Source organism: Onychomys torridus, chromosome 6, assembly GCF_903995425.1.
Source record: "Onychomys torridus chromosome 6, mOncTor1.1, whole genome shotgun sequence".
Classification (NCBI taxonomy): Eukaryota; Metazoa; Chordata; class Mammalia; order Rodentia; family Cricetidae; genus Onychomys; species Onychomys torridus.
In genome coordinates, this window is record NC_050448.1 from 34,748,178 (window position 1) to 34,773,123 (window position 24,946).

The following is a 24,946-nucleotide window of genomic DNA, read 5'->3' on the forward strand; positions in this document are numbered from 1 at the left end:
AGATGCACAGAACCCCTTCCTGCAAGGAGACTTCATTTGTCTTCCAAGCTGTTGCAAAGCATGAAAATCATTATATACCATAAGAAGTAAACTCTAGTCATCAATGATCCCAGCAATGCTCTGTCTGGCTCACCTACATAGGCAAGCTGAAGACTAATTGAGGATGTTTAGGCTTCAAAATCCATGAGGCAGAAGGTGGTGAATCCTTCAGGCATCAGAAGAGCTTGGAGGAATGGATAGCCATTTCAGCTGTCTAAGAAGAGAATGTTCCTGAAACTAAGGGTCAACTGAGTAACCACTGATGACCTTAATATTCTCAGAGGCTTCCTCCAACTCAGAGAACATGAACATCTCAGTGCAACTTTTTGGAGAAGTAGCAGATAGCATGGCCTCATGTTCTCTCTCTCTCTCTCTCTCTCTCTCTCTCTCTTTCTCTCTCTCTCTCTCTCTCTCATCTCTATCTCTATCTCTGTCTCTCATTCTTTCTCCTCTCTGTCTCTGTCTCCCTGTCTCTCATTCTCTCTGTCCCTGTCTCTCATTCTCTCTCCCCCTGTCTCTTTCTCTCCCCCCCCGTTCTTTCTGCATCAAGAGTTTATGCCTTTTTTTTTTTAACAAAAGTTACTAGAACAAAATGTGCTTCCTGACTCCTTTGCATATATAGCAACAGAGACGAGGCTCTGTACCTTTGCCAAATTAAGAGGGAGCTTGCTGTTGTCATCAGGATAGGGTACTGCTTGTAATGGGTTCTGTGAGATCGAATAATCTCAACAGCTCAGAGAGACTAAATGTAGAGGAGATACATGGAGAGGCTAGGAATGCTTTTATTCTGACTGGTGTTACAAAGAGATAATGGTAATAAATATCTTTCTATATTTAAAGACTGTTTGCTACCCTGCATACAGCCTCTCCCCAGGGTTGTCTAGACAACCAGAGATGTTCATCTGTGCTTTGGTCAATGTTCTACTGCAGGTGCATGTGACCTCTTGATCCACTGATGCTATGTGCTCTCAGGTGAGCTGTTGGCACTGCTGTGTAAATCTGGAATCATGTCAGTGCCTTCTGCAACACATCAGCCTACCTACCAACTGTTCCTGAGTGCAGGGAGGATCCGCCTAGGTGGAGATTCTCATGCCCCCAGGAACACTGCCAAAGACAGTTCCCTCCCCATCCCTCACCCTCCGTGTTGTCTCTCCCAATCTGCCCATTTCTTGAGTGGCATGTCTGAAGTGAAGGAACCTGAAATTACCATCTACTCAAATGCTAAGGACATCTGCAAAGTGAATATCTATGCAGAGCATGTGGACCGTGTGGAGGATGGCGACTTTCACCCCCAAAGTGTTAGGTAGAAACCTCAGAGGAGTCATTGTGCCTCACCTGTGGATATAGTCACCGCAGTCCATGCATTCAGAGTGTTTTCTGTATGTATCAGTCAGCTTTCCGTTCCTGTAAATGCTGAGACATATAGAAAGCTGTCTGTGATTACAGTTCTGGGGGTCTCAAGGGAAAACTGGGCAAGGCCCTTGCTTTGGGCCCCTGAGAAAACTGATATATCATAGAAGAAAATGCCGCCAAACTAACTGCTTACATCTCCAGCCGGCCCACAGAAACAGGACAGGACTAGGGTCCCACAATCCCCTTTAATGATACATCCCCAGTGACCTAGAGTCCTTCTCTGGGCCCGACCTCTCCATGACACCACCACCTCCCAGTAACATCGTACTCAGAACCAAGCCTCCATACACTGGCCTTTGGGAGCACCCGTTTACAACTGGACATGTGTGGGCTCTACCAAGAAAACCATGGACTGGAAATTTTATCAAAGTGTCATCTGTGACTGGGGTGGAGCATAGTGGCAGAACACTTGCCCTCATGTTTACATCCCTTGGTTTAATCTCCAGTTACCAGAGAACAAAACTTCGTCTGTTCTGTGTTAGTCTGCTGTCCCCAGGATTAATGCTTCAAGGTACAGGTGAAAAAAGGAACAATGTGTTTTGCCTCATTGTTTGTAGTCAATGATTACTTGACATCATTGCTCTGAGGTCTTAGAGTGGAGCCCCCACAAGGGAAAGATGAGGCAGAGGAAAGCTGACTGTTCACTTCATGGCATCCAGGAAGCAAAGTAAAAGAATCCAAAACAAGATATGCCCAGCAAAGTCAAGTCCACAGTGGCCTATGCAGACCCTTCCTCCCGATCCATCCAGTATGAACTCATGAATGGATGAACTCATTAATGAAGTCAGTGCCCTCATGACCCTCTCTGTAAAGCACCAGCAAATAATAGCAAAGCCTTTCAACATGTAAGCCATTGGAAACACTGTGGATGCAAACCATAATGTTGGCTGTATTAGTTACTATGATAAAATATCATAGCCAAGGCAACTTATAGAAGAAAGAGATGTTGAGGCTTCTGATTCCAGAGGGAAAAAGAATCCATCATGGCGGGGTGGTCCCGTTGCAAGCAGCAGGCATGGAGGCAGAGGTGGCAAATGGAGAGCTCATGTCTCCAACCACAAGCAGGCAGCAGAGGGAGCCGAATGGAAGTAAGGCAAGGTTATCTACCCTCAGAGCCCGCCCCCAGTAATGTACTTCCTGGAGCAAGGCCACACCTCCTAATCCTCAAACACTACCACCACCTGGGAACCAGCTCTTGAAACACTTAAGCCTCTGGGGAACATTCTCAATCAAATGTCCGCATGTACAGGCCTGTTTCTTCATCCAGTTATTTAAACCATGTCTTAGAACCACAGTTTACATTGCTATTGTAGTTTATTAACCTAGGGGTGATTTAAACTGTACACAGAAGACTGTGTGTAGGTTACACTAAATATGACAATATGACACCATTTCATACAAGAGACTGGTATCCAGGGACTTTGGTGTGGACACATACCAAAGGACAAGCGCTCACTCAGTAGGCTGTGATCTTTGATAGCAAATCTGGCCATTTCTTCGGTGGTTCACAGTTACCTTTCCAATGTGTCTGAGGAATATCTGAATTGTGTAGCATCTCCACAAAGGACATACAGCCCCTGACAGACAAGATCAGTCAAGTCCAAGTATGTAATCTGATCGTAATAAAAGATGTGATTGCTGAAGGGTTGCTGTCCCCATATGTGAGGGACTAACTTCTCCCTAGCTGGAGACAGTGACAATGTCTTTTATGTGAGCAAAAAGGCATTGTATTTGCTGACTGTTTAGGTCAGTCTGTTCCCCATGTTTCAAGTTGTGGTTTTAAACTGACAAGGATTGTGACATTCTCTCTGAGAGAATTTATCATTTGTTTTTCTTCATGATATATCTATTTTTTTACCTTTATAAAATGTGATTAAAAAAAAAACCCTGAAAATTCAAACTTTTAACTGGAAAGCTGTTGGAGGACTCTCCCCATCACACACACACACACACACACACACACACACACACACACACACACACCTTAGCCCCACAGCATTCTTTAATTGAGTTTATTTTGACCCTGGAGAGAGAACAAAAGCAAGTAATTTTATGTTGTTTCTCTTTATGTTATCCAGCCCAATGCTTCAGAATTAGACTAATCCCCAGCAGGACTCAGGGAGCCTCATTCTTACTCTTGGGGCAAGTGGCATAAGATTTGTGCTCTTTGTGACCATCCTTCAGATGCCTCAATCCTCACATGATTACTTCCGGCTAGTTCAACATCTCAAAGTCAATTTATTATTGCTTTTTTATGATGTGGTGGACAGTTTGGTTGAAAGCTGGGTTTGATATCTTGAGTTTTTAACTAGTTTCTTGACACCCTTCCAGTGAACCATACTCATTTCCTCACTCCTCTTCCCCTTGTCCTGGTCACTGACAGAAATTTCCCAGGATTCTGTCACAAATGAAGAATTAGAGTTAAGCTCCAATGTCAATTGCATGGAAACGGATAAAACCAGCCCACCAGCCTAGAGACTTGGGTTTTGGTGTGAGTCACTTAGCTTCCAGAGAGTTGGTTTTTCTCATGTGTAAAGTGGGGTGGGGGTGGGGTGGATGGGAGTTCACGCAAGTTCTCACGGGGAAAATATCAAACCAGGGCTTATTTGCTGAGCAGCTAGCTACTCTGTGCTCTTCCATACCCACATACCAGATAGTACTCAACAGAGTAAAGGAGTGAGGCCAAGAATACATGAATTCATTTGATCGATTAACAATATGAAACGGACTGAGTTTAAAACTCACTGAAATGCCTCCATTTGCTCTGATCAGACCAAGCTGTCTGAATCAACAGTCTGATCTATGTCTGGTAGTTGGAAGAATCCCAATGCAGTGTCATTAGATTGGTTTGTTGTGCTGCTAGCTGGAGTTACAGCTGGCAACTCTGGTCCCTGCAACAAACATCATGAGGCAAATCCCAAAACCAGCATTTGAATTCCCAGCTCAAGTTCAAAGATGGCTAGTATTAACCGTCCATGCCATATGGTAACTTTCTGTTTTGCTTGCTCACTCCCACTAACGAACTGAGCTTTCAAAATAATTATCTTAAATTTATGTGACCTCCAGATGCCCATGACCTTAAACGAAGAACCTCAGTCATCTTGCCCTAATTACAGTCTTGATTTTGATTTAAAATCAGAAGAATCTATAGTTATTTAACAGCAATTTGTTGGAATAACGAACAGTTTTCAAATGCTGTGGTTTATGAAACAAAAATTAGAAGCTCCAATTTTGTATTGTTCAGCACCATGCCTGCAGCCCTCAGTGCCTGGCACATAGCGGGCACTTGATAAAAATGTAACTGGAGGCATGCCCACAGACCAGCCACACTGTGATGATTCAGTTTAGTTGCTAATGTGCTGCCAGAGGACGGGGCATATGTCCAAAATCTAGGACAAACTCCAGAATATATCATCAGTTGTGAGGACAGAGTCCTCAGCTAATTTGAGGTTTTCTTCTCTGGTTCCAAAGAAGAGCTTTGTGAATTAAAACCTCCTGGGACACACACTAAGCCACTGCACTCCCACATCATGTGAATGAACCCACTGTTTCTGATTGTGTCTTCAGTGTTACACATGTTGTTTCTTAGCCATTCCTTTGATTGTGTTGATAAGCATACAGGAGTGGTGTTTTGTTTTGTTTTGTTTTATTTTGTTCTTAATCTTCTTTTAAGAAACAATTCCTTCTCTGATGATCCCTGGGCCAGCCAGAGCAGTGCTCCAAGTAACCACTGGGAGAAATTGGCCTGACCCTGAATAGGTCATGGCCCCGATTCCTTTCTCTCTCCATTTTACTATGGAAAAAAAATTCAGAAGAGACCACACATACTCATACCTCACGGCAGGATTCTTCTTTCTTCTCCTCTTCCTCCTCCTCTTCCTCCTACTTCCCTTCCATTAAATCATCCCCTTTGCTTCGCCTCAGTTCAGTGTAGGAACTCTTCTCTGCCTCCTATCTATTGTTTCTAGTCTCAGAGCATTAATGTGTCTTATGCACACTTGTTTCTCCTTTACTAGCCAATGGCAACCACCTTGCTCAAAGTGGATAAGGTAAAGAAATATATTTGCAACTTACAAAATGACAAATTTCAGGGGTAGGGAAGTTTAATTTCAGCAGGAAGCCAGGCATCAGTGTCTGTGAATCTGGGCCACAATTCCAGTGATCTGGAATTGTGAATTCTTAACTTAAAAGGTATAATGAAACAATGAACAGATTAGAGTGTGTGTGTGTGTGTGTGTATGTGTATGTGTGTGTGTGTGTGTGTGTGTGTGTGTGTGTGCATGTGCTTCTGAGAATTAAATCCAAGATCTTGAGAATACTAGGCATCCCCCAGACCCATTCTTTAATTTGTAACTACTACTCTTGAAAACATTCAAAAGGTTAACATATTTCAACAACCGTCAACAAAGATAAATGTTACTAACATCATTTTATGCATAATAGACTAAAGAATAAAATTTGAATGTAGAATGTATATTCTTACAAGCCAACAAGAGAAAGATTCTCTCAATCTCAGTCAATCAAAGGTCATTGATAAGTCATTGCAAAAGAAGGTGTTCAAATGATGAGTATGTGTATAAAACAAAATCTGCAACATTACTGGCAATAAGGCCACCTCAGATTTTAAGCAACAATATCTTAATTTTGTTTATAAATTTTCCAAAAAGAAATTGTAAGACAATGCTCAACCACAAGAAGAGGTCAGGAAAATTACCATAAGCTAATGAAAGCATAATTTGAGTAAAACACTTGAGGACAAGGGCTTTTAAGAACTTATGGGGCCTGGGGAGATAGCCCAGCAATTCAAGGGTGAGTTCCCAGCATCCACCCACATGACAGATCACAACCATTGGTAACTCCAGATACAGGAGATCCAATTTCCTCTTCTGGCCTCTGTAGGTACTGCAGAGGTATGGTGCACATACAACCAAGCAGGTACACATACACAAACACATAAAAGTAATTTTTCAAAAAGATGCTTTAGAGGAAAAGTTACTTATCTTCCAATCCATCAAATCCACTCATTCAGCAAATATTTTTGAGCACTTAAATTGTGTTCTTCCAGTTACTAAAAATTGAATTTCAAGTTTCAAGGACTAAATATTTATGAAGGAAATAACTGGGTGGCTAAATGCTCATTTACAAGGGTTCTACTAGGTTATTACAATACCAAAATGCTGAAAGCAATTTAAAGTTTAAATGCTTAAATGAATTAGAATATTCCATGCGGTAAAATGCTTGACAGCTACTAAATGTCAGGGTCAAAATGCTCATGAATTAGTTTGCTTTCTTTTGCTGTGATAAAGACCATGACCAAATGCAACTTGGGGAAAGAAAAGGCACTCATTTTGCTCATTCATCCCTACTCATCCATCATTGAGGGAAGCCAAGGCAGGAACTCAAGTAAGGTAGGAACCTTGAGGCAGGAACTCAAGTAAGGTAAGAACTTTGAGGCAGGAACCTTGAGGCAGGAACTTAAGTAGGACAGGAACCTTGAAGCAGGAACTGAAGCTGAGACCATGGAGGAGTGCTGTTTACTGATTTGCTCCTTGTGGCTTGCTCAGCCAGCCCACAGTGGGCTGGACCCTCCCATATCAATCATCAAGAAGATACTGCATAGACTTGCCCTCAGGACAATCTGATGGAGGCACTTTCTCAACTAATATTCCCTCTTCCCAGGCAATTCTAGCTTTGCCAAGTTGACAAAATTAACCAGCACCTCCAAGAGCTAATGAAGTGAGAAAAGGGTTGATTATAGACCAATATGTAAATTACCTCTGTAGCATGAATCTTAAAGAGTTCTTATTAATGAAAACAAACCTGAGGCCAGTTATTGGGGTGAATGCTGGAAGATCAGAGAAGCAGAACAAGCCACAGCTATCTCACCTTGCTAGTTCCTCAGGTGATCCTGTTTCCTCAGGCTGGAAGCTTCTGAATCCTCCTCCACATGAATCTCAGCTGAACTGTGTTGCTCCAAAGCCTGAATGCTTAATCAACCAGATGCTTAACTAACTACATGCTTTACTCTTCTAGTTCCTGGTCCTCATGCCTTATATGCCTTTCTCTTTCTGCCCCCACTCCCTGGGATTAAAGGTTGGGTTTCTGGGATTAAAGGCATGTACCACTACCACCCAACTTCTGCTATAGCTTACTCTTCCCATTTCCTAGCTACCATTTTTGGCTTTGTTCTAGTGGCTGTCTGTTCTCTGACCCCAGATATGTTTATTTCGGGGAACACACAATATTTTGGGGGAACACAATACCACCACATAACTCCATTGTTATTTAAAAATATAAATAAGGAGAAAAATAGTCTAGCACTTTCATAACTAAGGCATCATTTGATCACGAGTTATCAGGTATTCTTAATGTTCTTTATATTTTTCAGTCTAATTGATTATCATTCCAAAAACACAGATTTTAATTATAAAAGATGCATTTGGTAGAGAAAGATATTATGAATTTGCATGTCATAAATAAACCAGACAATTCACTGAGAGAAAAATAAGAAACTCTTCATTATTTACAATACTTAGCACTGAATTTAATGAGCAAGAAAACTGAAAATTTAAAAATAGAAAAGATTGTTTTTTATCCTCACAGCAAGACACTTTTATAGACACAAAGCAAGGTCTCTAGCAGCTTTACATGGTGATGTGTTGAAAGTCATCTTTTCCTTGTAAGCAGAATGATAACACCTGATCTCCAGTGTTACCTACGTAGGTTTTTCCACATATCATAAAGATACACAGTTATGCCAGTAAGGACCCCAGGACAAACACTGGGGCCTGTCAAGGTGTGTGGAATCTCCCATCATACTTCTTGCTTTGTAAAGTGGACCTGTTGTTCTAATTATTTCTCTTGGAAGAAAGAACTCATGGTGAAATTACAAAACCACAGCTAACTGAAGGGGTCTGTGGAAAGAACCCCAATAAAAGCACCCCTTTATAGACTATTCAAAGTTATTCATAGTACTTTTGCAAATAATGTAAATTTGGAGGCTTCGAGTGTCCCTGACGTGGCTCATGTGTCTTCTCATTCTTTCCCCAGAATGTCGCGTGGTGAAATCCACTTCTTACACCAAAATAGCATCATCGTCCCGCAGAGGCACAACCAAGAGCCCAGGACCCTCCCGACGAAGCAAGTCCCCAGCCTCCACCAGCTCAGGTACAGCCCCTAAGAGCCTCCCAAGCCACCGCCTGGCTTCTGACGCAGCCGATGGTGTGGGGAGCAAGAGTGTGAGGTTCTCAAGCAGGCGTCAATTCTGGTTTATAATTTTAGAACATGTTCAAACGGATGAACAGATTTGCCCAAGTCTAGCATGTTGGCTGCAAGAGAAAAAAGAACTAAACTTAGAAAAACACGCTTACTGATGAGACTCAGGAAATAGAGATTTGCTCCAAATGGAAGCAGTCCACCAGCTGCTACAACTTCTACCTGGCTCAGCTCTCAGGGTCTAGAAATTTCCATTGGGGCATGGATTCTACTTGGGGCTGGCTTATGGAGGGTTTCCAGTTTGTCTTTGCTGAACATGTTTGTGTTTCTCGGGCTTGTGGCACCGTCCTGAGTTAACTTATGTGGCTCTGAGGCAAAAAATAAAACACAATGGGTTTGGGACAGGCGAGGTCTGCCGCTGAAATGACCCTGGCTGGTTCAGTCTCAGAATGGGCTCAGATGATGGTGTTGGAAATGGCTATGTTCTGAGATAAAGAACATCTCAGCCACAGCATCCTCTCCTTTGATCTCTTTAAATAATTAATTTGTGTATGCATTTAGGTTGTTTTATGTATGCTGCTTTGGCATTATAACTTTTTATTATCGTATACAGTTTTATACATTTATATATGAATTTCATTCATCTTCACTTCCCACTTCCTCTGGTCTTAAGATAGACACAAGTTGGGTAGATGGCAGTGGTGCACACCTTTAATCCCAGCACTTGGGAGGCAGAAGCAGGCAGATCTTTGTGAGTTCAAGGCCAGCCTGGTCTACAGCACAAGATCCAGGAAAGGTGCAAAGCTACACAGAGAAACCCTGTCTCGAAAAACCAAACCAAACCAAAACAAACAAACAAACAAAAAAACCACATGGCTGGCACTTAGACAAGCTCACAGTTCATTATTGCTGAGTTTAGGCATAGGCAGAGAGCTCCTTGCTCACCATAATTCATCTAGGTAAAATAGACCCTAAAATAAGACTTTTCTAAAGAACAAGACTCGAAGTGTAGAGCTCATGAGAGTTGCTTGGGAAGAGATAAAGTTTGACAAGACAATTCCCATTCCCTCAGGTGCTAAGGATCTGCACCTCTGCTTTAGCTGTTTTTTTTGGGGGGGGGGAGGGGTTCAACCGAAGAGTCCATGGTCACATTTCAATGAACAGTGAGGGCAGTGGTTCTCAGCCTCATTCTCACCACCTGAGAATATGCCAGCCATATAGAGCCTTGAGCATCATTTCAGACCCACTGACTCAGAAACTCTGGAATAGGGCCAAGCAGACTTGAGTTTCCAGAACCCTCCAGGTAATTCTGATGTACACATAAGTTTAAGTACCACTGGATTCTGGTAACTGAAAGGAAATAAAGAGAGAACCCATTTGACTCTGGATAACTGAGGAGGAAAGGCATGGCTTGCTGATCTTTCTCTCTTGACCCACAGAGATGGATTCCTGTCTATACCAATGTAAAACATTTTAAACAAGTTGTTGCTCTTTAGAAGTGAGTTCCCTAATCTACCCATTCATCTTATTATATCTATATCATATTTCCCTTTTTTTTTTTTAGAAAGAGATCTCATTTATAATCAACCTGCTTTAAAGAAAAATATTGGTTTTTCTCTGTCCCACACCAGAGGGCTCTTCTGATTTGGGACACAAGAATCTCTTAACCTTTTTTTTTAGCAATATGTCTGGGTTTAGAGAAGGAGTGAGCCAATTCCATCTCCAAAGCCAGCTTGATAATTTTGGGAAATTGGGCGTAATTTTTCTTACTACTTCCTGCTGGAGGGGGGCGCTGTATCTTATGGGGATACAAAGAAAATTTTAGGATTATGGAGTAGTCCATCAGGGTAAACCTCTGAGCCAGTTGCCTTGAAACCATTCTGGATGTTGGATCATCTGGGCCATGGTGTCATCGGAGACCTTTCAGGTGGTCTTGGCTGATCAAACCTGATGTATCTTAATCTGGAACAAATCCACAGCCTCTGGCTTTCTGTGGAAACAAAAGCAGAGACTCCTTTCCAAAGCAACATATCCTTATATCCAAATTTTGAAGTCAAGGTACCTTTAAAATTTACATATTTGTTTAACTCAACAGCTTTTATGATCAAATCTTTTTTTGTAGTTAAAAATCCCAAAGACAACATAAACCAGATTCTCTGTGTAATATCCATCTTTGTAAGACTGAAACGCTGCTGTGGCTGTTGGCTCCACCCACCTTAGTTTCCCAACATGGCGGTGGTACAGTTTACCGCTAGCTCTGGGTCTGGAGCCATGTGTACCATCAACTATCAGAAGCAGTTCTATCAAAAGCAGCGCATAGCCCAGAAATCTTTTTTTTTTTTTTTTTAACTAGCAAAGGCCTCTGTTGTATAGAAGCACTCCTGGCAACAAGTGTTCAATACTGAGCAGAGACTTTCTGTGGAGGGTCAGTGCTGAGTGCTAGAGATGTGAGGGAGAACAGTCAAAAGAGGAAAGGAAAGCCTTCGCCCATGAATTTCTCCTGTGACTGAAGCACTACTGCGTATGCCCCAGGCATCAAACTTACTTACATGTGACTCCAGAAATCCTGGTCTTTTTACTTAAGCTATTTAAATTTTACATTTTTTATGGATATATAAAATACTTTATGCAACATATGCAAAGAAGACCAGAATCAAAGCTGGAGAAGTATAGAGAATTTTAATCAGCTCACAAGACTAATTTGGCAAGTTCTTTTGATTCCTATCAGACGCTTTCAAAGGCAAACTGCTAGCTATTAATCTTAGCTCCATCCTTTCTTTCTGTGCAGAGAGAGATTCAACTGTCTGCATTACATGACGGAGCACTTCTGCTTTGAGGCTCCAAAAGAATTATTGGAGATCAAATTTACCAAGAACCTTGTTCTGGTTCATCCCTTGTTTTGCCAAATTTTCGTGTGTTTAAAGCCTGTTCCCACAACTATTCTCTTCTCAACCATTTGGTACTCACCCCCAATGGGGTCCCTAAAGATACTCTTCATAGCTCTGAACCGTTACCGTGACTTAATGTTTACTTGGGGATAGTGTCTTGTACCAACTGCCTTGTACAGCTCCTCACTGTTAATGCCAGGTTAATTAGACACTTCCTGGGTGTCTGCCACATTCCAGCACACCTTATGCCCCAAGGAGACAACAACAATTAAATTACAGTCCTTGATGAAAAACTCATTTGTATTCTAGTGGAGTTGGGGGGGTGGGGGGAGTTACTGTTATGGTATACTAAGTGTCATGCGGTGATGGCCTAGAGGATGGAGAGGGTAAGCATATTAACTCAGTCAGAGGAAGTTTCCAGGAGTCTAAGATTTATAAATTGACACTGGAAGAATCTTGCTAGGATACAAAGGTCCAGGAGGATATTTTCTTCAAATTAAATGAAGACACAAAGTCATGAAAGTATAAGGAACAGTCGGCTGTTCAATAAGGGGCTGAGCAGGGTGGCACATGCTTAATAGCCCAACATTCAGAAGGCTGGAGGAGTATGAGTCTGACACTCTGAAAAACAAAATCACGAATGGAATTCTAGAAAGGTCTGGAAAACTGGCTAGTTGCATGTCAGACTGCACAGGGCTGTGAAGGCATGTCTCTTGTTATAGGTCTTAGAGGGGGACTTTGGAAGGGCTGCCAAAGCTGAGCCGAACAACACACCATCTTAGAACAAGTCTACACAAAGGTAGGAAGGCTCTGAAGGCTTCTTTAGTCACCCTGGGGAGAAATCAGCAGAACAGACCTGAAACTTTGTTAGAAATGGAAGAAAACTTCAAAGGGCTGTGAACCAATGAAATTTAGCCAGATGTGAGAATGAGAGCAACTCAGAAACAGGTTCTGTTTGTCCAGGGGGGCAGGGGTAGAGTTCCACTTTAGGCTTGAGAAACGGGTGATGCTGTGGAAATGTCAGGAAGCATGAGTGATGTTTTAGGAAGGAGATTTGAGCTGACAGCATAGACCTGGCATAAAACAATTGTTCAGACAATAGAAACGCAAGGCTCTTTATTGGTGAAATTATTAAGGCCACTCCACGTAGTTAAAAGGGAGGCTTATTTTGTGGGGTAACTTACAATGAAGGGATAGGTTGCAGGGTCTGGCAAAGGTATGGCACAGTCCGGTGGTGTTCTCTGGAGAACTCTGCTGGGTCTACCTCCAGCGTCCAGGGTCCCAGAACCAAGAGAGAGAGACCTCCTCTCCATCCTCGGTCTTCTGCTTCCTCCTCCGCCCCCTGACCATTACCGAAGCCTCAATGGGGGTTGGAACTTCCAGGCCAATGCTGGGATGGCTATCCACTACAGCTCTTCTGCCCCATCCAGAGATTTGCAAAGACGAAAATGGAGCCGTGAGGAACATCTGCCATTCTGAGAGTACATCAGAGGAATATAGAAAACTATGTGAGGGAAGTAATAGCTCAAAATTCAGGAAGCTGGAGGTGGAAGGGAAGACAGAGGTGGTCCATTCTAGAAGCCAGATAGCAAGGAATTCACAGAGCTACACAGCAAGGATGCAACTAGGAAGTAATTGTTCAAGCAGGCAAGACCACATGGCTTTGGGGGACTTGCCTGGGGTTGTTCGCCATGATCTTATGATTAAGTTGCCGAGTCTGGCTCCCAGGCTGAGGTGAGAGGATACGCTGCCTCAGTTGGTGGTTGGAGGCTCAAAGGGGCTTCTTGTCCTCAGCCATGCTGACCCATGATACTTGTGGTACCTAAGCTGCTCTCTATAACCACAGCCTTGGATCAATGGTTAGAAACACAAAATGTCCATCTTCTAACATGATACCTTCTGGGTGGATGCTAACTACATGAACGAAGTGAGAAATACTTGGAACTGTGGAGGTATTGTAACACATTCTCATAAATACGTACTTAAAAATGAACTGGCAGGGCCATATCTCCTTTTCCTTCACCTCTGTTCCTGGTGATCCCTCCTTCCTGTCACCGCCAGTAGATGGTCTTTCTGTAGTCATCAAAGCTCTATCTCACCTATGAAGTTAGAATTGGGAAATTCTAATTCTAGGTCTACCCTAAATTCTAATCCTAGCCTGAATTCTAATTCTAATTCTAAATTCTAATTCTAACCTAAAATTTAATTCTAAATTCTAATTCTAACCTAAATTCTAATTCTAACACCATTACAGCGCCATCCTTGTTTTTCCTGAGTCAATTATGATTTCTTATTCTTCTTTCCTACTTCACCCTGATAATGTGGCAAGCCATGGACACAGGGCTGAGAAAGAGGTTCTGGGCAATTAAGCTCGGTGCCCAGAAAGTCAGGGGCAGTCTAAGGCAGGAGCTAGAGCCTCACTTGGGCAGCCAACCTGGGGAGCTACAGATACGCATGCATTTGCCTCCACTTTCTTTTCAATGCCAGAGCTAAATGACTTTCGTGGTAGAAGATGACAGGGAGATGGCAAGTGGAGTCCATGCCATCTGTGCCCATGTGGCAACTAAAAATTAAAGGGAAGTAAAGGACATATCAGAACTTTTCATCACAGCAAACAGCTTGAAACTTACATACACAGTCTGACGGGTAAATCGAGTAATAACTATTAAAGATATCACTTGGACATTGATTTTTACTTAGAAAATTCTATTCTAAAGCCACTGGTGGCTCATACTATAATCTTAGTCCTCATCAGGCCGAGAACACAAAGATCACATTCCAGTCCAGCCTGAGCTACTTGGCAAGATCCTACTGAAGTAATAGTAATAATTTAATTTTTTCATTATAATTCATGAAATTGTAAGTACTATATTGTCATTACTAAACATTTTTCTAGTTTTTTATAATATACATATTTTTGTACTCTAGTAAGATGTTGATAAAACTTTCTGATTGACTTTTTGTTTGAAGGTAAGACAAAAATTTTAGATGCAAATACTTTGTAAAGAAAAAAAATTTTTTTGAGGAAAGTCCTGAGGGCCAAAGGGAGCTATAGGTACTTTGCCTTTTGCATCATAGACATCTTCAAGTGTGCATAAAACCTAAGAAACCATGGCAGCTGTTTGTCCCTGCCTAAGCTTAGTTATTCCAGCAAACCGGGGTGGAGGATTCCCACTGAGGTGATAGTACCTATGGAGTGGGTTTGCTATGTAGTTTCTTTTAACATCTCTTACACCGCAGAGCACCCACGGTGGTTTATACATTCTCCTTCTGTCCTTCCTTCATGTCCACCTTTTACAGCAGCATTTAGGTCTGGGTTTCCAGAAAAGGAAAAGACAGATCGAAAGCCCATGTGCACTCTGATTCTGGCCCAAAGAACTGACTTAGGGCAGAATCACCTGACCACTGAGGTTACTTCATGAGACCTTTGTGTTTTAAAGTCATGCGAGTGTGTTCAACCCCCTGCCTCCTGCTTCTCCTGGAGACAAATAGACTCCCTCTGTTGCCTCCTGTATGGACTCCTCAGCCATGCCCATCACTCTGCAGGAGTGTTGGGTTTCTCCTCCCCATATTCTCATTGTAATTCCTGATGATGTGCAAACTCTAGTGTGTAGTGATTCTAGCTGAACACCCTCATGCCCTTCTGCTCTCCTGGGTCTTCTCGTACGACCCAGGGTTTCCTTGATTTTACTGTGTATCCCAGGCTGATTCAAATACTATCCTCCTGCATCTATTTCATGACTGCTAAGTTTATAGGCTTCTACCACCATACCTAATTTTCCAAAATTTTATTTATTTGCTTAAATATTCTTTGACAGTTTCATATATGTACATGATGGACTTTACTCATTCTCAGTCCATTACTCTCTATCATCCCCCTCCCTCCCTGCTAAAGCCCTTCTTCTCCCCAGCAAGTTCCCATCCTGCTTTTATATCTATCTATATCTGGCTGTTATGTTAATTAGAGCTGCTTGCATGAGTGGGAGCGGGCGGAGGGGGGGGCTCTTTCCTGGAGCATGGAAAACTTATCCATGACCACGTAACTGAAGAAAGTGATACCCTCTCCCCTAGTAACCATTAAAGTCAGTCGTCCCTCAGGAGGGCTGGGACCTCATAAGACCTTCCCTTTTCCATGATGAAATGTTGACGGGCATAATCTTATGCAGGTCTTGTGTGAATAACAACAGCTGCAGTGAGTTTGTGGGTACCACGTCCATGTTGTGTCCAAAAGGTGCCCCTTTGGCACTCCCCCCTCCATCTCTTCCATTCTTTCTGTCTCCTCCTCCAGGATGTTCCTGGGGCTTGCTATTATAACCAGCTATGAGTCCCTGCATTAACTGCAATAAGAAGTTTCTCTGAGGAAGGCTGAAAGCATTGCCAGTCTATGGATAATAAGTATGACCACTTAGACTACAATTCCATCATGTGTCTGTTTAGCAAAACGATGGTAGTGGGTTCCACCCCATGGCCTACAGTTTCCCTGGCCATCAGCTCTTGACTTGGTTCATGGTACCAGGCAAGAGTTCCTTCCTGAGGTACAGCCTCTAATCCCATTAAAAGTAGTAGGTTATCTACTATGGTATTCATGCCATGATCACACAATAGGCACACCGTGCCAGGCCTGATCTTATTGTAGCTCAAAGGGTTCACAGGTGAGCAGCCTGCATAGCACCTTCCAGTGCCATGAAAGCCAATGTCATAGTTACCTTCTGTTGCTGTGATGAGATGTTATGACCAACATCATAGAAGAAAGCATTTAATTGGGGGCTTGCTTACATTTTCAGAGGGTTCGTACATGACCATTAGGGCAGGAAGCATGGTGGCAGGTATGGTAGACAAACATGGCACTGGAGCAGTAGTTGAAAATGTACATGCTATTAGCAAGATGGAGGCAGAGGTGGGGAGATTGGGCCTGCTGCGATAGGCTTCTGAAACCTCAAAGACCAATCACCTCCTCCAACAAAGCCACACCTCTTCATCCTTAATGGGAACCAAAAGTTCAAATATGTGGGCCTATGGAGGCCATTCACATTCAAACCAGCCCAGCTTGCTACCAGTAAGGAAGCTTCCAGGTCAGATCCAGCTTGGTATACCTATATTCAGCATCCATAGCATGTGAGATCAGCAACAGGGTTTTACCATCAAGTTCCGGTGGGCAACCAGGTCAATGGCAATAGGCTGTATTATTTAGGGTACCAGTGGCACTTCCTTAAGCAACAGCTCCTGGGAAAGACTCCATATCAACACTAGAATTTTTGTTTAATAACCTATAGCTTCTGGAAAGAGCATTAGCTCCTGCCATGCCCTTTTTGTTTAAGCTTTTTAAAATTACATTTTAGTTAGCTTATAAAATAGGTCTCCATATGACTTTACACACTTCCTTAGTGTTACATAGCTCTCCCTTTGGATTCTCCCTATCATTCTACACTTACCCATTTCTCCCTCTAGGATCCACTTTCCTAACTGTTCTACTCCCTGCTTCCTTCCTTTAAACACTGTATCTGGTGACATCAGGGACATAGTAAAATATTTACTCAGGAAAAAGAAGAAGCCATTTACCTCTCAACCAGTCTTGCTTTGAGAGTTGTCTAATGTGATTACCAGCTTCACTGGTAAAAAATATTCACATGGTACATGGTGTCTGAGAGCTTTAGGAACCAATTGAAAAGAGAAAAAAATCCTTTAAACCTATAAATAAAGTCTCTTCGTTAGTGCAAACAGTACCTAAGGCCTTTTAGAAGAAGCAATGAATTAGTCAACTGTTTCCAAAATCTAGGATGTTTAAGGAACTTTCATATTCGATAATAAACTTCCTACAGATAAGAGTTTTTAGCAATGTACTGCGTGTTCTGATTGGTTGAAATGAGACCCTGAATTTATGGTTCCAATTAGTAAGAAAATGTAGGATCTTCTGACTGAAATGTTGAAGGAAAAGGTGGATTGAATTCAGGTCCTCAGACTTGGTGGCAAATGCCTTTACCTGCTGAGCCATCTTGCTGGCCCTGCTTTGACGTTGTTGTAAGGGACAGCCTTATGTCCAGCATTGTTCCCCTCTAACCCATTCTTGGCAGAGTAAGAGCTCTTGAGACTGTTCATAAAGTGTAAATTGGGACCCTTGGCTCCCCTTAAAATCATGCAATAGCTTCTCATTGTCCTTTGAATACCAACCAAACTCCTTACCATGCATTTCAGTACCCGGCGTACTTTGCAGTCCCTACTCATTCCTTCACCTTCCTTCACAAAGCTGCTCCCTCTCCAACTCAGCTCATTGTCTAGGACTCATTTCCCTCTATTAAAGACTACTGGGGTCTGGTCTCTAACAGCCTTTTTCCCAGAGTTCCAGAAGAGACACTGCTAGCGGTGAGAATTAATCTGAGGCATTCTCGAATGAATCTAAGTACACTGAGCTCTTTAGTCTATGTACTTTATTCTTCTAAGTCAGAATCTCTCTACCCAGCTTCAGTCCTGTTCTCATACTTAGCTCCTCTCTGTCCCTTCCTCTCCTGCCCTCTCCTTCTTCTAAGTTCTTTCCGTCTTTGTTCCTATCTCAGCCCTTTCCTCATCCTAGGTTTGCATTCTTACAGGGTCATAAAGGCAGAAAAGAGTTTACCTCAGACAATGACTGTCAGGCTTTCTTTTACAACCCAAAAGGGGAGTGGTTAAAGGAGGCGGAGTCAACTAAGAGCTAAAATCGGTTAATATATCAGAAAAAGTGCATTTATGTGCTCCAACTACATTCCTAGAAGTGGTTAGGTAAATGTTAGGAGCCTACAATGTTAGTATAAGTTATGAGTAAAATATAACTGCCTATTTCTCTTTAGAAGCCATAACTGTCTCCGTAAAACTCAACTGCATCATTATCTGGCAGGGTGGGGGTAGCTAAGCAGCATGTGTAACAGCTTTGATGTACATGGTATGCAGAATGCCCTCTCATTCTGAGTTAAATGTCAAAAGGAAAGTCTAGAGATACCTACCACTAAGGCTATGTAAGAAAGGAAGATCTGAGCTTAATTTGCACAAGAAACAAACTTATGTACCTAATGTCTGCCTGGTCTATGTGGTGTCTCTGTATGAATATTTACCTTAATTCAGGAGACTAGCACATGGTCTGGAATGTTTATTCTGTCTGCTGTTAGTCCTTGGATATTTGAGAGGTATCTCAGATAAAATGCTTATTCCAGAACTGGCCTTGACCATGGATGCTAAAGGAGATATCTGATTCTAATGCTGAAAAAGAGAAACAAAAAACCTGGAAGAAGGAAGTCTTGCCTGTGTGATTTTTATCCAAATATCTTAACTGTATTGGGAAAAACCATGTCCAAAGAATGATCAATTCACAATGTCAGTTCTTAGGAAGAAGAATCAATTGGGGAAGCTATAATAGCACACATGAAATTCATAGCAGGAGACAGCTGATATATCCAAAAGCCAAATAACACCAGTACTCCTTGAGCCTTGGCTTCCTCTGGAAAAATCCCTGAGTCTTCCAGCTTTGCCGTAGTCAGCTGAATTCCTACCTCATATTTCTGCGGCTAGTAGCATCCCTCATATGTAAGATGGGGGAAATTAATACTGCCCATGTCATAAAATCATCATGAGTCAAATGAGATGATATATTTTAAAGGTTCAGATGCATTGACTGGAGTATGGAACATAAGTCTACAGTAAGATAAGCTGCCTACACCTCACCAAGCCTATCTCTGACACACGTCTCCTCATCTTATGTGGTCAGCTCCTTTCCTACTGCCTTCTCCACAGGCTGCAGGCTGACCTTGACCCCATTAGTCAGGAATTCCAATAACAGCATCTCAAGCTTCCCCTCTCAAAGCATCACCTCACTGTAATGATTGGTTCTCTGACTTCCCTGAAAGTCTGGTGCAGGGAGGGAAGGTGAGGGAGGCATGGAGGTTGTGGATTGTGCAGTTCACATCGCAGTCTTCAGCTTTCAAACTGCTCATTGTCTATGACTCAATGCCCTCATCTGTAAAGCAGGGAAAATAACACTGCCTACGTCATAAAATCATCGTGAGGTAAATGAGATGATATAGTTTAAAGGTTCAGATGCATTGACTGGTGTATAGAATGTAAGTCTACAGTAAACTACGCTGCCTACAGCATCTGCCCTTGCTGAACAGAAATTTCTTGTGTGGGTTTGCTCAGAGAATGCCCACTGGTATGTGTGCCCCCCACCCAGTTCCATCCCTAGCACCCTAAACAATGAACCAGAGTCCCTAAAGTAAAAAGATTCCTTATTGGTCCCCCTCCCTTCCCCTTCCCCTCTCCCCCATCAGTGGGTGTAGCCTTTAAGTATGACTTAGCTGTAAAGCAGAGTCAAAGTGGGCAATTGGAATGCTAATTTAATAAAGGGTGCCCTCCAGTCAACCACCAGGGGCGGCATCTCCTCCCTGGGTAAGTGTGGATTCTGCATCTACTACATTGGAAATCTTGGTCTGTTCCCTAGCTCTTCCCTTAGAGATCACTGTCTGGGAAGTCCAGTACAGTAAGCCATAACCATGGAACTCACTGAATAAAGACAGCTGGTAGCGTGCAAGCAAATTAAAACACTCACAGCTTGCTGTTGTGCTATGAAAAAAAAAAAAAACCAAACAAACCAACATCCATAAACTACCCCCCCCCCCCAAACAAAAGATTTTTAAGAATAGTCGGGTTGGGGATTTAGCTCAGTGGTAGAGCGCTTGCCTAGCAAGCGCAAGGCCCTGGGTTCGATCCTCAGCTCAAAAAAAAAAAAAAAAAAAAAAAGAATAGTACTCAATACATTTCAAAAGAAGAACTACCAATTAGTGCAGTATGTGGCATTTTAAAGATCTTCAGAGCAGATGAGAAAAGGCACAAGGAGCTTTCCCCTCCCCTGGCCCATTAAGTTTTTATGAGAACTCGGTGTCTGGGGACCGGGGAGTGGGGGAATCACAAACACACAGACTTTTGTGTTTCCTTATCACCTGGAACTTGCCGGCTCTCGACGAGTTATTGTCATTTTGATTCTTGTATGAGTCACTGAGTTGCCTGCCCCCAGAGGCACTTTACTTCCTCATGATTCAGTGCAAAGGACTGAGCCAGCTGGGACTTCCGGAGTGAGGAGTTAGTGTGTGTCTGGTGGGGGTTGCGGTGGCAACGCGTTGGCATGAGGCTTAATTGACACCTTTGATGTAGCCTAAGACAGAACCCGCACCTCCCACTGCCGCTGGGAAGACGTCAGCCTTACGCAGGAAAAGGCATCTGCTGATGAATCCTGCATCTCATTCAGCCTGCTCCGGGAGCAGCCTTAGCTGTCCCTAGCTAATTCAACTGCTTCCCTTGGCTGCGGGTGCGGGGCTTGGTGCTGAGAGGAGGCTCGGGCTCTGGCTATTGTCAGGTCAAACACTAAGACTGTGTCCATGTTAGAACTCATAGAAGGTAAGTGGAATGCACTGACGGTTCTCCCCCTAGGGCACCCTCCAGAATGTCTGTTTCTCCTGCCTGATTCTTCCCTCCTTGTGCATCTGCGAGGTTGCCAAGTTAAGAGTGGCAGCCTCTAATATCTTTATAAAATCATGTCTTCGGGGGGTATGTGTTCTCAGAGGTGGTGCTAGTTAGAGAAAAGAATTGCCTGGTTCTGTGGCTTCATCTCAGCTTACTGACAGTGTTTTCCACGACTTGAGTGTTGGGTAGAATTCCAGAGTTTGGAACCTGTTGGCAGCTTTTTATCAATTCAATAGCAACAAAGACAAACTGTGGGGGGTTCTCAGCATCTGTGGGCAATTATTTTGTCCTGTTTGGGGCAGACTCATCAGAATCTGGCTGGGGGGTTGGGGGGAAATGGGGTTAGACAGGACATAGATGAATATAGGAATGTGTAAAAGTAAGTGATTAAATTACAAAAACACATAGTCTATTTTTTTTTTCAAGTCTGTGGGAATAACACCTGTGAGCTGTTTCAACATTTTCTCCCACTGGGTAACTAAACTAAAGACACACACCAAAAGATGTCTCAAAGCCTTGAACATACTCATGAAAATCTCTCTTGGTTCAAATAAAGCCATCACTGGAAAATTGTGCAAAGTACTTTTTTTTTTTAAATTACATAACCTGCTATTATATTAAACACAAGATTAACAGAACAGTGAATGTCTGAGGATGGGTATTCCCTAAGGCTTTTCCTCATGAATCAGATAATGGGTCTAATTTTTAGCTGATGTCCCTTCTCTGACTGCTTATTTCCCTGAGAAGATGAATTTGTCACGAAAGTTCTTTAATGTGCTGTTTTTCTCTGTGTGTGATTCCTTTTGTTTCCAGTTAATGGAACCCCTGGTAGTCAGCTCTCCACTCCACGTTCGGGCAAGTCACCAAGTCCATCACCCACCAGCCCAGGAAGCCTGAGGAAGCAGAGGGTAAGGACATGAGAAAGCCACTTGTTTAAGATCTGTCTGGGTGTCAATGCAGAGTGGCATGTGTGCCAGCAAAAAGAGCTGCTTTTCTGGAGGGAATGACCAAGCCGGGGCATGGGTAACCAGTTGTGGTTCACTCGCCATTGCTATGGGTCAGCTAGAATCCAGGTCTTCCAATTTCTTGGCCAGTCTTAATTGTGAGTAGAATGTACAGTTGCTGCTTCAGTTTTAAATACCCTCTTGTTTGCTCATAATGCACCTACTTTATTATGTATGCAAGTGTCCTTAGTTGCAATTAGTGTCATTAGATACCGCCATTAGTCACCAGCCTCTTGAGGCAAAGGAAAAGCCCATGGAGGCCACATCCTAGTAGGGCATTTCTCAACAGCATGCAGGGTGGTCCAGAGCAGCTGGAGAACCTGCAATGGACCATAGGAACATCGATAGCAGTTTTGTGAATGGACCCACACTGAGCACATTTTCTTGTATTTATTTTTGGCCCCTGGTGTAATAACAGAGAAATTAACTGAGCTCAGAGACAAACGTGTAAAAATTATTGGATATAGTGTTAACTTCTCCAGGCTAAGCAAGGGGGTGACCTTCTGGAATGGAGAAACTACTCAAATTCCCCTCACTCACTCCCTATACTGCTCATCCATTCCAGTCATACTGAGGCCAGAGGATATGACAAACTGGGAAAGGGAAAAGGGGAAGGGCATACTGGAAAAAGTAGATGACCTTTCAGGGTCCCGATTTCAGGAAAGAGATGGGGGACATATATATCCTTAGGTGGTTTGTATGGTAGTGCCCACTGAAATAGTTCAGCAAACAGATATCTCTGAGACTTTTAAACATCAGAATTTTTTAGTTTAATTTCTCTTATTATGCATTTAAATGACACTTGTAAATTTGATGAATTTAAGCTCATCAAATATGGAAGTCCCTCTCTTTAGAGTTTTCTACACAAGTTAGATCTTTAGGCTGCCCAAACCCATCAGCCTTTTTTCACTGGGGGCCAAAAAGAAATCAGCCAGTCTGTCATCACTTTGAACCTCTTGCCCCAAATACCTCTCTCTGCTGATTCTCCTGGCACTGAATGGAGCTTGTTTAGTCAGTTCAAGCCTGTGATTTTTTTGTATCTGCTTCTCTATTCAATTATGGGATCATTTTTTTTATTAGAGAAATCTGTCATCCATCCTGAGTGATTTCAGGAATCATTAATAAACTTAATATAGAATTGGCCACATTCATTCGCTATCTTAAAAGATTATCCTTAGGTGAGAGAAGAGCCACGGTGGCTATTCTGTACTCACAAACACTAGCCTGCAAGGTTCCACTCCTTAGGAACAGGCAGAGACCTGGCATAGAGAATGTCTCAGGAGCATCCTCTCTTGAACAGTACATGTGCTTTAGAGAACACACCTGGCACAGAAACCAGACTATTTTTGGATCCATTGAACTCAGGTCTCATTCTTTATTGATCTGTCTCAGGTTTAGTCGTTGAGACTTGAGTCAGGATGATTTGGAATGCTTGCCAGCTTCTCTCCCTAGGTGTTTCTTGGGAGTGAGAATTTTTGCTCAGTTGTCCTTTACTGGACCGAGGTCAGAATTTGCATCCTTTTCTTCTCAGCTTCAGTGGCATTTTTCATTCCACTGAGGCAGAAAGATTTCATCCAGCTCGGTAGCCACATTGACTTACGTAATTAGCACTTTGCGGTGCTTCAGAAATAATTAACAGGTGTGACTCTCTGACAGATTTTTTTTTTTTCATCTTGCCATTTAAAACACCGGGATAGTGCTATCACTAAGGAAGCCAAATTTTTCTCATTTACTTTTAGGGGAACAGAGAGTTTATCACCATCTGAAAACATTTATTAAACACATGTTGTAAGCGGGATACCCAGTGCATTCAAAGATGGTTTAGTTTCTAGGCTTTTGAATTTGGCTACATGGATTCAAAGATGGTTCTGTTTTCAAGCCTTTGAATTTATGAACACCCTCCACCTATGTACCATGGAGACATTTCCAGCTGCTTTGGTGAGAGGACCTTTCATCTTTTTGTGTAGACAACTGCATTGAATAACCCCTCCCTGTCAAAACGGGACCAGAATGTCCCTAAAAACTGTTCCTGTTTCAAATTTGGTTAATATTCTTTTCAAACGGTTGGCTATACTTCTGTGCAGGAAATACTGAAATGAGTGAGGGATGGTACGTGCTAGAAAAAGACACTTCAAAGAGTAAACTAATTCCTTTGATTGCGAATTAGAAAACAGTAGCCACTTCCATTTTTTTCTTTCTGTGTTGCCTAGTAACATACCCAGAAAATGAGTGGGCAAAGCCATCCATCCAGACAGCAGACAGATACACACACACACACATACACACACACTCACACATGTATACACCCACTCACACACATGCACACACACCTTAAAATACAGGATCAGAAGCAAAAGGAATATTAAGATATATAACTGATATTTTTACAAGTAAAAAAATATGTATTTTACTTATGTTAACTATGGTTTAATAAGCTGTTTTCCTTCCCTTTAAGGTCATGTTTCTAAATTACTTCTTTTTGACATTTTAGAATAGTCATATGAGAGACTAGTTTGCATGTCAGATTTTATAAATACACTGGAGACAATGGACCAAGGACCTTTCCTATTTACACAAAGCACAGTTAGTTAAGTGGCCATCTAGCGGCATCTGCCTGACCTCAGAAGTCTATTTGTGAGGCTCTCTCCCCATCCAGGAATATTTTTTGGTCCCTTTTCTTAAGACATCAAGAAAAAAAAATGTGTTGTGTCGTGTCGGTTGAATGAAGCTTCCCCATTGCACTCCCACATCCCTGACTTTTGTAGATTAACTGGTCCATCAGATGCTGTGGGAGTGGGTGGCACAAAAGTGGAAAAAAGCCAACTGTAGACACTCTTGCTGAGTTGGTTGCTTGGCTACTGACACTGGGATGTAGTAGCAGACAGAGGCAGGAAGAAGACAGGAAGA

General features: G+C 42.5%; 1 protein-coding gene across 7 annotated transcripts in view; it reads left to right on the plus strand.

Moving 5' to 3' along the window:
- The window catches only part of Dclk1 (doublecortin like kinase 1), a 297,316-nt gene that overhangs the window by 201,319 nt on the left and 71,051 nt on the right, over positions 1 to 24,946 (plus strand). For 4 of the 7 annotated variants that reach the window (XM_036190701.1, XM_036190697.1, XM_036190696.1 and 1 more), the window contains exons 5-6: positions 8,503 to 8,619; positions 21,849 to 21,943. In XM_036190701.1, coding sequence (XP_036046594.1) covers positions 8,503 to 8,619; positions 21,849 to 21,943 — 212 coding nt within the window. Of the gene's footprint in view, positions 1 to 8,502; positions 8,620 to 20,642; positions 20,970 to 21,848; positions 21,944 to 24,946 lie in introns of those variants that run through there. The other 3 variants (XM_036190702.1, XM_036190700.1, XM_036190699.1) reach the window with 3 other exon arrangements.